General features: G+C 45.5%; 1 protein-coding gene and 1 pseudogene across 1 annotated transcript; one reads left to right on the forward strand and one right to left on the reverse strand.

The window, feature by feature from the left end:
• Positions 1–532: 532 nt before the first annotated feature.
• Positions 533–2,856, forward strand: LOC103081745 (AT-rich interactive domain-containing protein 1A pseudogene; annotated as a pseudogene).
• Positions 2,857–13,252: 10,396 nt separating this feature from the next.
• ADRB1 (adrenoceptor beta 1) lies at positions 13,253–14,650 on the reverse strand. Its single transcript, XM_007469616.1, has one exon. The coding sequence runs from the start codon at positions 14,648–14,650 to the stop codon at positions 13,253–13,255; it is 1,398 nt and encodes a 465-aa protein (XP_007469678.1).
• Between the last annotated feature and the right edge of the window lie 287 nt (positions 14,651–14,937).

The following is a 14,937-nucleotide window of genomic DNA, read 5'->3' on the forward strand; positions in this document are numbered from 1 at the left end:
ACAGGTCCACAGTTTCTCACTCTCAATTCCCAAATCTAGAAAGCTCTGAAGATAGAGTTTTTTTCCATAACTCACTTGAGACTAAATGCGACCTGAATTGAACTCATTTGGCAGTAAGATCTGACCTGCCTGAACTGGTGTGAGGCTTTTTATAGTCATTATTTATCTACTCAGTGTGAACAATCATACATTTTGCTACAGAGACATTAATGTTTGATTATGGAATGCTGACCTGGGACCCTGCTTAAGATGTTCTGTAATATGTAATCTATGTACTGTATTATCTTCCTAGAATCCCCCAAATCCTGAATTCTAAAACATATCTGCCCCCACAGGCTCTCAGGTAAGAGTCTGTGGACCTAGACCATATATTTTTGCCTGAGAAGCTTTTGTAATTCTGTGTGTATGTGTCTATGTGGTCACATTTAAAAGAAGAACAAAGCACCTTTCTCATCTCTCCAAACTGGACTGACACACAATAAATTATTTCTGACCTTTGAGAAATGAACTTTAAAAAGCACTCGTTCACAATTACACCAACAGGCAGAGCACGGGCTCTGCCCTGCAAGGCGCTGCCTATCAGGGCGTGAACCAAACAGATGAAATGCTGCACACGGATCAGAGAGCCAACCATGAAGGCCCATGGCCTTCCCGTGGCACACGCCAGCCCCCATATGGCCCTTCTGCCCCCGTGCTCCCCATGACAAGGCCCCCTCCATCCAAATACCAGCCCCCACCAAGCATGCAGAATCACATTCCTCAGGTATCCAGCCCTGCTCCCCTGCCCCGGCCAATGGAGAACCACACCTCTCCTAGCAAGTCTCCATTCCTGCACTCTGGGATGAAGATGCAGAAGCCAGGTCCCCCAGTACCTGCCTCACACATAGCACCTGCCCCTGTGCAGCCCCCTTTGATTCGGCGGGACATCACCTTCCCACCTGGCTCTGCTGAAGGCACACAGCCTGTGTTGAAGCAGGGGAGGCGGCTCACGACGAAAGACATCGGAACCCTGGAGGCGTGGCGGGCAATGATGTCCCTCAAGTCCGGGCTGCTGGCAGAGAGCACGTGGGCATTGGACACCATTAACATCCTGCTGTATGATAACAACAGCATCATGACTTTCAACCTCAGTCAGCTCCCAGGGTTGCTAGAGCTCCTTGTGGAATATTTCCCATGTTGCCTGATTGAGATTTTTGTCATTTTAAAGGAGTATGAGGTGGGTGACCCAGGACAGAGAACACTACTGGACGCTGGGAGATTCAGCAAAGCGTCTAGTCCAGCTCCTGTGGAGGGCGAGAAGGAGGAAGACCTTCTAGGTCCTAAACAAGAGGAGGAAGTAATTGAAAATGATGAGGAGATGGCCTTTGCGGGCAAGGACAAAGCCGCCTCAGAGAATAGTGAGGAGAAGCTGATTAGTAAGTTTGACAGGCTTCCAGTAAAGCTCGTGCAAAAGAACGACCCGTCTGTGGTGGGCTGCTCAGGTAAGCTTGGGAGCGTGCAGGAGTTTGACAGTGGCTTGCTGCACTGGCGGATTGGTGGGGGGTCACCACTGAGCATATCCAGACCCGCTTTGAGAGCAAAATAGAGCTGCTGCCTTCCCGGCCTCACGTACCCTGCCCACCAGTCACTCAGAAGTATGTCACAGCAGTAGAGGGTACACCAGGGACAACAGAGCAGGAGGGCCCCCCAACTGATGGCCCTCCAGAAAGACGGATCACAGCCACAATGGATGACATGTTGTCCACCCCGTCTAGCACATTAATCGAGGAGGGAGCTAAGAGTGTAGAGGCCACCAAGGAAAGCAGCAAGTTTCCATTTGGCATCAGCGCAGCACAGATACATCAGAACATCAAGATCCTAGAGGATGAACCCCACAGTAAAGATGAGACCCCACTGTGTACCCTTCTGGGCTGGCAGGATTCCCTAGCCAAACGCTGCGTCTGTGTCTCCAATACCATCCTAAGTCTGTCATTTGTGCCAGGCAACGACTTTGAGATGTCCAAGCACCCGGGGCTGCTGCTGATCCTGGGCAAGCTGATCCTTCTGCACCACAAGCACCCGGAACGGAAGCAGGTGCCACTGACTTATGAGAAGGAGGGGAAGCAGGACCAAGGGGTGAGCTGCAACAAAGTGGAGTGGTGGTGGGACTGCTTGGAGATGCTTCGGGAAAACACCTTGGTCACACTCGCCAACAGTTCGGGGCAGTTGGACCCCTCCCCATACCCCGAGGGCATTTGCCTGCATGTCCTGGATGGACTCCTACACTGGGCAGTCTGCCCTTCAGCTGAAGCCCAGGACCCCTTCTCCACCCTGGGCCCCAACGCTGTCCTCTCCCCCCCAGAGACTGGTCTTGGAAACCCTCAGCAAACTCAGCATCCAGGACAGCAATGTGGACCTGATCCTGGCCACACCCCCCTTCAGCCGCCTGGAGTAGTTGTACAGCACCATGGTGCGCTTCCTCAGTGACCCAGAGAACCCGGTGTGCCGGGAGATGGCTGTAGTACTGCTAGCCAACCCGGCACAGGGTGACAGCCTGGCAGCCCGTGCCACTGCAGTGCAGAAAGGCAGCATCGGCAACCTCCTGGGCTTCCTGGAAGATAGCCTTGCTGCCACACAGTTCCAGCAGAGCCAGGCCAGCCTGCTCCACACGCAGATCCCGCCCTTCGAGCCAGCTAGTGTGGATGTGATGCGACGGGCTGGCCGTGCGCTGCAGGCCCTGGCCATGGTGGACGAGAACCACTCGGAGTTCACGCTGTTTTTGAGTCACGGCTGTTGGACATCTCGGTATCACCGTCGATGAACTCACTGGTTTCACAAGTCATTTGCGATGTTCTGTTTTTGATTGGCCAGTCATGACAGCCGTGGGACGCCTCCCTCCCTGTGTGCGCGTGCGCGCGCGTGGAGAACTTAGAAACTGACTGTTGCCCTTTATTTATGCAAAACTACCTCAGAATCCAGTTTACCCTGTGCTGTCCAGCTTCTCCCCTGGAAAAAAAGTCTCTCCTAGTTCTCTTTCCTCCTCCTTCTCGCCCCTTCTTCCTCCCCATCTTTCTATTCCCTGTCCTCACTTTACACCCCTCAGGACCCTGCCCTATTTGAAAAGACAAAGCTCTGCCTACATAGAAGACTTCTTTTATTTTAACCAAAGTTACTGACGTTTACAGTGAGTTTGGGGGGGAAAAAATACAAATAAAAATGGCTTTCCCAGTCCTTGCATCAAGGGGATGCCACATTTCATAATGTTTTTAATGGTTAAAAAAAAAAACCCAAAAAAAAACCCCTGAAGGACAAAAATGGTGACTGCTGAACTGTGTATGGTTTATTGTTGTACGTTCACAATCTTGCAGGAACCGAGAAGTTCACAGTTGTGGACAAACCCTGTTCACTGGAGAGGCGTGTGCAGTAGAGTGTAGACCGTTTCATGTACTGTACTGTACACCTGATACTGTGAACATACTGTAATAATAATGTCTCACATGGAAACGAGAAAACGCTGGGTCAGCAGCAAGCTGTAGTTTTAAAAAATGTTTTTAGTTAAATGTTGAGGAGAAAAAAAAAGAAAAGGCTTTTCCCCCAAAGTATCATGTGTGAACCTACAACACCCTGACCTCTTTGTCTCCTTGACTGTATGAATAACCCTGAGATGACCTCTTAGAACTGGTTTTAACCTTTAGCTGCAGCGGTTGCGCTGCCACGTGTGTATATATATGATGTTGTACATTGCACATACCCTTGGATCCCCACAGTTTGGTCCCCCTCCCAGCTACCCCTTTATAGTATGACGAGTTAACAAGTTGGTGACCTGCACAAAGCGAGACACAGCTATTTAATCTCTTGCCAGACATCTCTAAGTTAGTGAAACAGAATCTGATTCTCTTAGCTATGTTAACTGTTGGGGGGGTCTGGGGAGAAAACTTGGGGGTGGGGAAAGGGACTTTTTCCCTTGTAAAGTCCAGTAAGAAAAATGGCTACAAATCTTCCAGTTACAAAAGAGAGAACCCCATTGAAAATAGAATACAATAAGTGACAAATAAATCAAGTATTTTACACATTGATAACTGAATCTGGAGCCTAGAACATGTAGTTCTGACTTAACAATTTTAGAGAAATGCCTATTTTTAAAGAATAATGATGTACATTTTCATACAGTGTATACTCATTGAATATATGTTGCTAAAATACATTCCAGCAACCTAGGTGCCATTTCTAGAAATAAATCCATTTCTTAGAAATATCTGGGAAATAATCTCATTGTCTCCTGTGACACTAGCAAAGAATGCCCCATATACGTTGCAATTTGAGGCTTAACACCTTTCTTAGAGAAACTATTATTTATGTCTGCTAGTGAAAATCTGAATTTCAAAGGAAATAGAGGGTTACATCACGTCTTCTTGCAGTGCACTGCTCTAGTGAGGCCTGTTATCACTCTGTGCTTGGATTGTTGCAGAAGCCAGAGAACTTGGTTCTCTGGCTCCAGTGGGATTCAGTCAATGAAAATTTAGAGTTCATACCTTGTGCCAGGGCAGTGTGTGGGAGCTTCCAGTCTTGTGGGGAACAGACAAGCAGTTTGGTGACAGGAGTAAGAGATGGACTTAGGAGTCAGGCACCTAGACTTGATCAAGACTGCTTACCTGTTGTCTTGAACAAATCACCTGAGCTCATATGCCTTACCTCCAAGGGGGCAGAACCTTCCGTCATTAGCCAGGCTGTCAGCATTATGCACTCAGAAATCTGGGTTGGCTTCTCTGGGCTGCATTTTTCTGGGTCGGCTCCTGGGGTTGATATATAAGAACCAGAAAGCCAGTTTAATAATGAACTCATATTTATTATATGAGATTATATAAATATTAGTCTTTTGATTTATAAAATATGATTATTTACTTAACTCAGAATTATTTGGAAGATTAAGATGTGATATCCACCTGTCATGCCTCTGATGCCAGGTTAATCTTTCTAAAACACTGCTTTTCTCGTAACACTCTTGATCGTCAATCTCCAGGCTTCTGGGAAGGTTAGAGTTCAACACTTTTGCATTAACCTTCTGATCTGTTCCCGAACTACTTGTCCAGTTTCATCTTCTAATTACTCCATCAACATGAACCGTCTGTAACTGGCTATTCATTGTCTAAAAATTCATCTCAACTACCTATATCCCTATGCTTTTGTTCATGCGGTTTTCTTCCCTCAGCGACGTCTCATGGAATGGCCTTTCACACAGGTTTATCGCCTTATCCAAGATCTACTACATCATCAAGCCTCTAGATTACGCCACCCTATCCATCCACTCCCTCCTCTGAACTCTAGAGCTGAAGTGTCAGGACAGTAGCCACCAGTCGTATGTGTCTGTTGAACACTTGAAATGTGGTCTCAATTGAGATGGCTGTAAGTGTAAGATGTACGTCAGATTTCAAAGATTTAGTATAAAAAAAGCATCTCCTTCATACAGTTTTACATCAGTTCTATGTTGAAATGATAATACTAGCTTCACCTGTTTTTTACTTTAAAAAAACGTAGCTACGAGAACATGTAAAATGAAATATACAGCTTGCATTGTATTTCTATTAGATAGAGCTGGTCTAGAGCCCTTACTTTTGGCCACGTGTCTGGCATGCAGCCACACCTGCCTCATTCTTTGTCACTTTTCACTTGTGGATGTCTGATCTCCCCAGCCAGAGTGTGGGTGCCTTGGGGACAGGCCCAGTGTTTTCAGCTGGCTGTATCCCATACAGCACACTCACTCAGGACACAGTACCCTCAATCTTTCAGGAACAGGTAAACCTATGAATCACAACTCAAACACTAATCATAGAAATCCTCCAAATAGTTAAGCTGCCCAGGTGTCTTCTGAGCATCTCTAATGTGAAAAAAATTATTTATCTGTATAGGTATATTAACACTCAAAAGGTTTGAAGAGACTTGTGAACATGTGCCGCTTGAAGAGGGAGTTCTATGGGTTGCCTGTTTTGAGTAAAATTTATATTGTCCTGTGTTTGCAAGAATGCTTTTTGCAGTACTGTAAGGACTTACAATTTTCATGTTACCTTTGTCACTTGGTACAGTATTTTTTCAGATCCTCGGAATTTTGTGACTCGGAGATGTTTAAAAACATTAGCAGCACAGTTACAGGAAGGATGGCATGTTGATGCCACCAGGCCTGGTGCCACACTGAACACTGCACAGTGCCGTATTTCATTCCAGTCTCCAGCCAGGAAAAATCCCTGTAACTGGGATGTAATGGGACCCCCATTTGAACAACAGAAAGAATGCAAGGACTTGAAATGGAAGTTGTTTATAAGAGGAAATGGAATTAGCACATAGAAAGCTGAGGGGGAGGGCACTGTTTTTCATATGTATCACTGGAAGGATTTTAATACAGAAAATAGTGGCTCAGTCATTAGTTTTCAGATTCCATTGAGATTAATCATGAGTCAAAACAGTAAGAGGGATTTGGGTTAGCTACAAAGGAAACATTTGCTGACAAGACTGGCAACTAAATGATGGGTCAGGTCTTTACATCTCAGATTATGTCTCGTCAGTCTTGGTGGTCTGTACTGATCTAGTTATACCCTTGCTTGAGTATACTGTCGTTTTTATTTTTGTCCATTTCCTTTATTTATTTTATAAATTCAATTTAATTTTTATTTTATATTGGAGTAGAGTTGATTTACAATGCTGTGTTAGTTTCAGGTGTACAGCAGAGTGATTCAGTTATACATATATATACAAACCGTTCTTTTTCAGATTCTTTTCCCATATAGGTTATTACAGAATATTGAGTAGAGTTCCCTGTGTTATACAGTAGGTCCTTGTTGATTATCTGTTTTATATAGAGTAGGGGTGTTGTTTACTAGACATATCTAGGTCCTTCCCATGCCGAAAATTCTGGAGTTTTTCTGGGTGACTCAGTTTTACTTAGGTATGCCTATTTTAAGGGAAAAAAAAAAATCACACATTATTTCAGGACTGATCACTGAATCATTTAAACACAAGGAATTCTTTAAAAAGAGCATCTTACTAAACTGTTAACTTTAATGGCTTTAGAAAAAAATCACTGCAGAAAATGTCATTAGAACACCTATTAATGTTTACTCTTTAAAAGCACTTTAAACTAGGACCTCAAGATCACAGGTGAGTTTCTTTAGTTAACATAATAGATATTTTAAGTCAGTGAAGTTCCTATAGATTTGTCTCTGTTCATTAAGTTGGGAACAAAGAAACCCAATGCCCTGCAAGCCACAGAAAAGAGGTAAGCAAAAATACAAACTGCCATTGCTCTCAGCACTTTTCATCTCTGAATTGCTATTCCAGGAAAAGGAGAACAATCTAGAGAGTTGCTTTTAGTGTTTACAACTCAATGCAAAATCGTAGAGTTGAGTTACCTTCCAAATTGACTTACTTTTCTCAAAGAGGCCGTGGGTTCAGAATCATTAAACAACCACTTTTGCTTAGCACAGAGCAAACAGGGTTTTTAATCTGATGTTTGGGAAGAAGACTATTTTATTCAGTTGTGGTTTTTGTGGAATTTTTTGTGTGTATGGAATTTTAAGTATAATAATAAGTGAAGGACTGTTTCTTGGGATGCATGGGGTATTTTATATATACATATATATTTGCTATTCTTAGTTGTTCTTTTCACTTAAAAAAAAAACAGGGATTTTGTGGGTGGAGTTGCAAGGAAAGGGAAGAGAAGGTGAGGAGGAAGTATTCGAAATGATAGACTGTGCAAAGCTATAAACTCCTTCTATCAGAGCATCTCAGAGGGATTTACAAACAAAGGCTACTGATCAGGATTTGTGGGACGTGAACCCGAGTAGCAGGGAAACCAACTGACTTCTCCAAGCTCACTGGGCACAGCAGCAAATACAGAGGAGCCAGAGCAGCCAGTCTTTGGACTGCCTGCTTGAACAAGTTTTCTGCTCTCCTAGAGTAAAAATTTACCCACAATTCCCACAAATCAGCTAGCCTAATGATTAGGAAAACCAATTTACAAATAGCTGAAGGTGTAACAGCTCATGTTATCCTTTGCAATCAGGATGCTGAAAAACCAGGACAAGGTCATACAGTTAAGAACTGAAAAATAAAGAAAAACAGGAAAATAAAGCCTGTTAAGAAAGCCCCACACCACAAATGTTCAACTCAACATGAAGACGTTTTATAGGAAAAGTACAGAGTTTAAAATGTTTTTCTACTCATAATTATGAGCAATATGGAAATTCTCAGGAAGAAATCCAAACTTAAGACATTTAAAATGCATCATAGGTAAGTTCTGTCATAAATAGGAAGAAAACAGTGTGATCTTGCTAATGCTAATTAATAGCTATGAGCCAGGGGACGTGGAGAGAGAAAAAAACGAGAATCCTAAGTATTGAGAGATGTTGAAAATCAGAGCTTTAGGAAACTGTCCATGAGAAGTTAATGCTGCCAGGAAGACAATTTATCTAGAACTAGAGGTTCTAGATGGTTCTATTTCATTCAAGAGGAAATGAAGATGTGCTCAAGGGAAGGGCTGGACATAGGGTATGTCCAAGGCAAGAACTGGCTTCAGGTACCAGGAAGGTAGAGATGTGCTCAGAGTGAAGGCAACATTTGAGTGAAGACAAAGGTTTCAAGGGTGTGGACAGTTACTTTCCATGCTTTCCTGGGTACTGCTAAGATGACTGCCAAGATCATGCTCTAATGTTGTCAGCATAGTGTCAGCTTCTCCTTTGGGCTGCTGTTTTCCAGTCTGTCATTAGAGCGATTGGATCTGGAAGCCTATTAACTGCTCCATCAAATGACCAAGTCTTATTGACTCAGAAACTATTTCCCACAAAAGGTAAAAAGACTATCAGGAGGTAAATTAATCCACAAAGTACCTATTTATAGTATTAATACTTCTTTGATGACATCATATGGACTATTTAGTAGAGACTCTTTAAATGAGAGCAGAGTAAAAGTTGGAATTTTAGGAGAGGTGTATTTCTCAGAAAGTAGTTTGATAGAATTTGCTTTTCTTTTTCTTTTTTTAACATCTTTATCGGAGTATAATTGCTTTACAATGGTGTATTAGTTTCTGCTGTATAACAAAGTGAATCAGCTGTACATATACATATATCGCCATATTTCCTCCCTCTTGCGTCTCCCTCCCACCCTCCCTATCCCACCCCTAGAATTTGCTTTAAAGTAATTGCAATGTAGCAGTGCACTTTGGGACACATGGAATCACAAATTATGAGATTCACAAGCAATATTCTAGATGGAAATTTAAATAATGTGGAGGGTGTGTGTAAAGGAGAAGAAAGAAATTAATTCCATTTGCTGATGTGACTGTAGTACAACTATTTTTAGGTATAATCCAAACAGTGCATATCTTCTCCATTTTGATTAGTAGCAAATTGGCAGGGAGTCAAAAGAATTAGTATTCCTCAGCACATTATGCCAGAAATGTACAAATAAAACTAAATTATCTGTGCCAATGTGTTTAATTTGAATTACGGCTAAGGTTTTAAATTGTTTTCCTTCCAAAGAACTGATGGGTCCTGCTTTGTTAAAAAAATTTTTTAAGCTTTTCACAAATGGCAGTAAAACTTAATAATTTTCCTTTCGACCCTTGCTTAGAATTAGAAGCTCTTGCTAAAAACTTGAATGCTTATATCATCCTGAGACTTCGAGTGCAGAATTTCCGTCTGGCAATTTTACATATTGCCAGAGGAAGTCAGCATGCTCAACAAAATGCGAAATTAGGAAAATGTGCTTAACAAGGAAAGGTTTCACAGTAGCCACTTAGAGGTTATTAATAATTCCAGTTCCAAAGAAAGCCTGGATAGAAAAAAAGAGCTCTATTTACGAAGTTTTACATTGCCAAGTTCACCAAGGGATGAAGCTATCTTCTATACCAATTATAGATTCCTACACTGGAGGGAGAATTATGGATGCTGGAATATCTTGTTACACATAGAGAACTTTACAGTGTGCAACCGAAACATAATTTCAAATGTAGCAAATAAGTGACTCTTGGTCATATGTTCACTGTTTTAATTTTAAGGTTTATGCCTTTGGTACTGTTACACACAAACCCATGGGGTAAGGCTGATTTTCTGCATATTCACTGCCCTCCTCCTGTCACTTCTACTGTGCATTATCTCACCAGATTAAACAGGATTGGCAGTTTTCTCCTCCCACTGATGTAGCTATTGGGATTGGCAGCTCAGATTCCTACATTTCTATTATAGATCAATGTCTTCTTCAAAACAACGAAAAGCAGTTTTCCCGGGTAGTAGGAATCACTGACAAGGTCTGTTTCTGAGTCCCCGTAACCCTCAGTTAGAGAACTCAAGAGATCACAGAGAACTCTTTTTTTCTATTTCCTACAAATACATATAAAGTGGCCCCAAGATTATAGTGGTTTCCTCTAATTCACTAAAGAGTTCAGACCTGTCTACTAAGCAGTTAAATTATATATATTTGTTATTAAAGTTTATAGGACTTTCATGATTTTGAGACCTAAGGTTTGATGGGTCTATATGTAAGTTTGGGTCTGGGAAAATTTCTTTTTATTTAAATGTAAAGACTTATCTAGACAAAATAGGAGAGTGAAGCATTACCTGGTACTTGAGTGCTCTTCAGATGAAACTGTAGACATTAAGTCTATTAATTTTCTAGTATGATTTAAAAACAAAGAGGAACAAAATCCCTAACAAAATGCAACTTACATATTCAGGTGGGGGAAGGGAGGATAGAAATGGACTGTATTTGTTCCTAGGGGAAAGGATAGTGAGATTTCATCCTGAAATTTTTACATTCTCCAAAATGAGTTTCATTAGGTATGTATCTGTATTTTTAAATAACTCTTGCTATCTCCCGCCTCTCCACTTTTTTCTTTGCTGGACAAAGGGATTAAATTTCACAGCAGCTTTTGTTGAAACTGCTACTGTTCATGCAACCTTCTGCTGGTCTCTAAAACATCGGCAACATTAATCTTTCTCAGAAGACTCTCGGCTTTCCTGGTGGTTTTTAGAATATCGCATTGCCAAAAAAAAAAAAAAAAAAAGGATAATCGGTCTTGACTTTCCTTGGTAGCAAAGAGTTTGTTCATGTTCAATCTCGGTATAAAATCCAAAACTTTACACTCTTCACTTTGGTTTCTTTACTGTACCATCATGAAATGAAAAGCTTGTTTAAAAATACAAAGAAAGAGAAATACTTAAACTTATTTTGGAGAATGTAGAATTAATCCCAAGATAGAATTTCACTGTATTTTCCTTAGGAACTGACTTTGGGAAAACTATCCTATCCATTGGGGGGTGTCATAATCTTGTTAGGAAATTTGAAAACTTCACATTTACTTTACCTGTTACCTGTCCACCCAGAACTTCTGCTGAAATGGTCCTACTTAATTACACAAGAGAAAAAAAAATTTACTTAAATGCTCTCTTATAAATTTTTGCTTAACCATGAAAGCATTTTGCTTTCTAAACAGCCACTGGAGAAATCTGCACACACTGTGATTTTGATTTTCTGTTGGAAAACAAAAACCAGCCGTGGATGCCACTTACCGAATTCCAAGTAGGCAACGCCGGGTTCCACGACTTAGTCTTCTTTCCTGCATTTCTGTGCAAAGTTGCAGCTGAGTTACCTGACTCAGTCATTTTTTCTTAGAAGATGCGCAATCCCAAATATTACTTCTTAAGGCAAGTACGGCAGATGGGATCTTGAAAACACCTACAAGTAGTCTAGAATACTCTGAATCTGGCTGTGAAAATTTAGGGCAAGCATGCAGCTCTCAGTAGGTGCACGCCTTATTTGGTCTAGAGGCATTTTGCTATGTTATTGAGTCATGAAAAGCTATTAAAAGAGCTCTATGGGAAATCCAGCCTATATTTTGAACAAAACAAACTGTCTTTTCCATTATCACTGAGCCCTTACAGACACACAGTACATAATCTTTTTTGTGCTTTATTGGTATTTATTGCACATGGATCAATTCCTCACATAGTAGTTAGTTGCACCAGAGTATAAATACTTGGTAAAACACAGAGAGGAAATAGTATTTACACACAAGTGCCAAATTTTACCAGCAGATTCACGTGGGCCCTTGGACATAAAAAAATAATAAAAAAATCCTTAAGATAATTATATTTATAATATGGATACAGTTACAGTACCATGATAAAAGAGTATAAAAAGGTATTTTTCCAATAAATCATTAGCTCAGTAACATAATAGACAACAGAAGCAGAGTTTGAGTTTTATTTTAGTTTTTAAGATCTGCCCCTACCTCACCCCACCCCCGTTAAAAAATATTTAATTTCTTTTTGTGCAAGTAACATCTTCAGTGGACTTTACAGTTCCTAATACTGTGCAAAAATGGCACTTTGAATCACGCCTTTTTGTTTTGTTCTGTTTTTCGTTTTTACCCACATGTGCAGTAATCTGAACTGTTTCCTCTTTTTCTTTTTCTGTCCTGTCTTCAATGGACAGAGTCACACGTCACAGAGGCTCAGCGCCTGGTCCTTCCAACTAATATTGATACATAAATAAGCTGTTTAATATAAACAAGTCTTTCTATCTTGCTGTGCAATGTGCACAGTGTGAGGTAGGAACCCCTCGGCCTGACCACCGAGGCTCTCGGGGACAGCCGGCTTGCCCTACAAAAGGAAAGCAAGGTGAGGCTTGTTCCAAGAATAGCTTAAAATTTCCTGAAACGCGATTTTTGCATCCATCCTTTCCCTCTGCTTTAAGAACAGGAGAAATCATTACTCAGCAATGCAAATGAAATTTCAACGGAAAGCAAAGGAAACACGTCCTCATCAACTGTCATCCTCCCCTCTTTCTCCGGTTGACCGCTCCTGTTCCCGAGAACGGGATAGAAGCCAAGTCAGAGACTTACCTCCTAACGCTTCTCCCTTCCCTTCCCGGTCATCGCACAGAATGTTAAAAACCACCTGGGAGAAAAAAAAAATCTAAAGACGTATCACACGCACCCACAAAAGAAGGCCGGACCACAAAGAGAAAAAAGAACCCAACAAAAATCAGCAAGCCGCTCTCCCACCCCTCCCCAAACCTTCCTTTCTGTGCAACACGGTCTGTGGCTTTTCTGTTTGCCTTGGATGATGCAGACGAGGTTTGCGGGCTTCGGATTCACCTGCTTTCGGTCTTGAGTAAACACAGACCTCCTCTTCCCCCAGGAAGCCATTCAGGGACGCCCGGGTTCTCTTCCTCCCGGGGCGCAGGGCCCGCGCCCGGGCTGGGGGGGCGGGGCGGGCGCCCGGCCCTACACCTTGGATTCCGAGGCACAGCCCGGGCGGCTCGGCTCGTCCGGGCTCGAGTCGCTGTCGGCCGCCGCCCCACCGTTGTAGTCGGCCCAGGGCTCCAGCAGGCGCGCGGGCGGCGAGGCCCCGACGTCGTCGTCGTCGTCGTCGTCTGAGGCGGCCCCGGGCGACGGCGGCGGCCCGGCCACCGCCAGGCAGCCCGAGGCGCGCGGCGGGTCCCCGGCGGCCGCGTGGCTCCCGCGGGCGGCCCGGCGCGCGCAGCAGAGCAGGCGCTGGAAGGCGTTGCGGAAGTCGGGGCTGCGGCAGTAGATGATGGGGTTGAAGGCCGAGTTGGCGTAGCCCAGCCAGTTGAAGAAGACGAAGAGGCTGTCGGGCACCAGGTCGCGGTGGAAGGCCTTCACCACGTTGGCCAGGAAAAAGGGCAGCCAGCAGAGCGTGAACACGCCCATGATGATGCCCAGCGTCTTGAGCGCCTTCTGCTCGCGAAGGGCCACGAGGCGCGAGGGGCGCCTCTTGCTGGCGCGCCCGTTGGCCACCGGGGAGGCGGCGGCGGCGGCGGCCGGGAGCGGGGGCGAGGGCGCGGGCAGCCGCGTGGGGCCGCTGAGGAAGCGGCGCTCGCAGCTGTCGATCTTCTTCACCTGCTTCTGGGCCTCGCGGAACACCCGCAAGTACACGAAGGCCATGATGCACAGGGGCACGTAGAAGGAGACGACGGACGAGGCTATGGCGTAGGCCCGGTTGGTGACGAAATCGCAGCACTTGGGGTCGTTGTAGCAGCGGCGCGCCTCGTCGCCCTCAGCCCGCCACCAGTGCATGAGGATGGGCAGGAAGGACACCAGGGCCGAGATGGCCCACACGGTGCACACGAGGGCCCGCGCCCGCGCGCGGGTCAGCAGGCTCTGGTAGCGGAAGGGCGATGTGATGGCGAGATAGCGGTCCAGGGCGATGACACACAGGGTCTCGATGCTGGCCGTCACGCACAGCACGTCCACCGAGGTCCAGAGCTCGCAGAAGAAGGAGCCGTACTCCCAGCGGCCCCACACCACGATGGTGGCCCCGAACGGCACCACCAGCAGCCCCATGACCAGGTCAGCGCTGGCCAGGGACATGATGAAGAGGTTGGTGAGCGTCTGCAGCCGCGGCGTCTTGGCGATGGACACGATCACGAGCACGTTGCCCGCCACGATGAGCAGCACGATGAGCGCCATCAGCAGGCCCATGCCGGCCGTCCACTGCTGCGACAGCGGCGCGGATCCCTCGCTGGTGGGGGTCAGCAGCGAGGCGGGCGGCGACGCGGGCACTAGCAGCCGCGCCGCCGTGGCCGCGCCGTCGGGGAGCGGCGCGGCGGTTGACAGGTTGCAGGGCTCGGAGGCGCCCAGGGCGAGCGCCCCCGCGCCCATGCCGAGCTGCGGAGGCCGGGGGAGGGGGTGTGGCGGAGTTGGGCCGCGGTTGGGGAACCCCCCCAGACGCCCGGGCGGCGGGGCGCGCGGAGGGAGGTCGCGGCCAGGTCAGGACAGCCGAGGCGCTGGGCCGGAGGCATGGGCGCCGGGCGCCTTCCCAGCCGGAGCCGTGCGCTGTCGCCGCCGCCGCCGACGCCGCTGCTGCTGGAGCCGCTGTCGCTGCTGGAACAGCTGCCGGGACCTCAGCATGTTTCTGAGCGCGCGGAGCCCGCAGCCCCGGCACCCAG

This window comes from Lipotes vexillifer, unplaced genomic scaffold (genome assembly GCF_000442215.2).
Source record: "Lipotes vexillifer unplaced genomic scaffold, Lipotes_vexillifer_v1.1 scaffold240, whole genome shotgun sequence".
Lineage (NCBI taxonomy): Eukaryota > Metazoa > Chordata > Mammalia > Artiodactyla > Lipotidae > Lipotes > Lipotes vexillifer.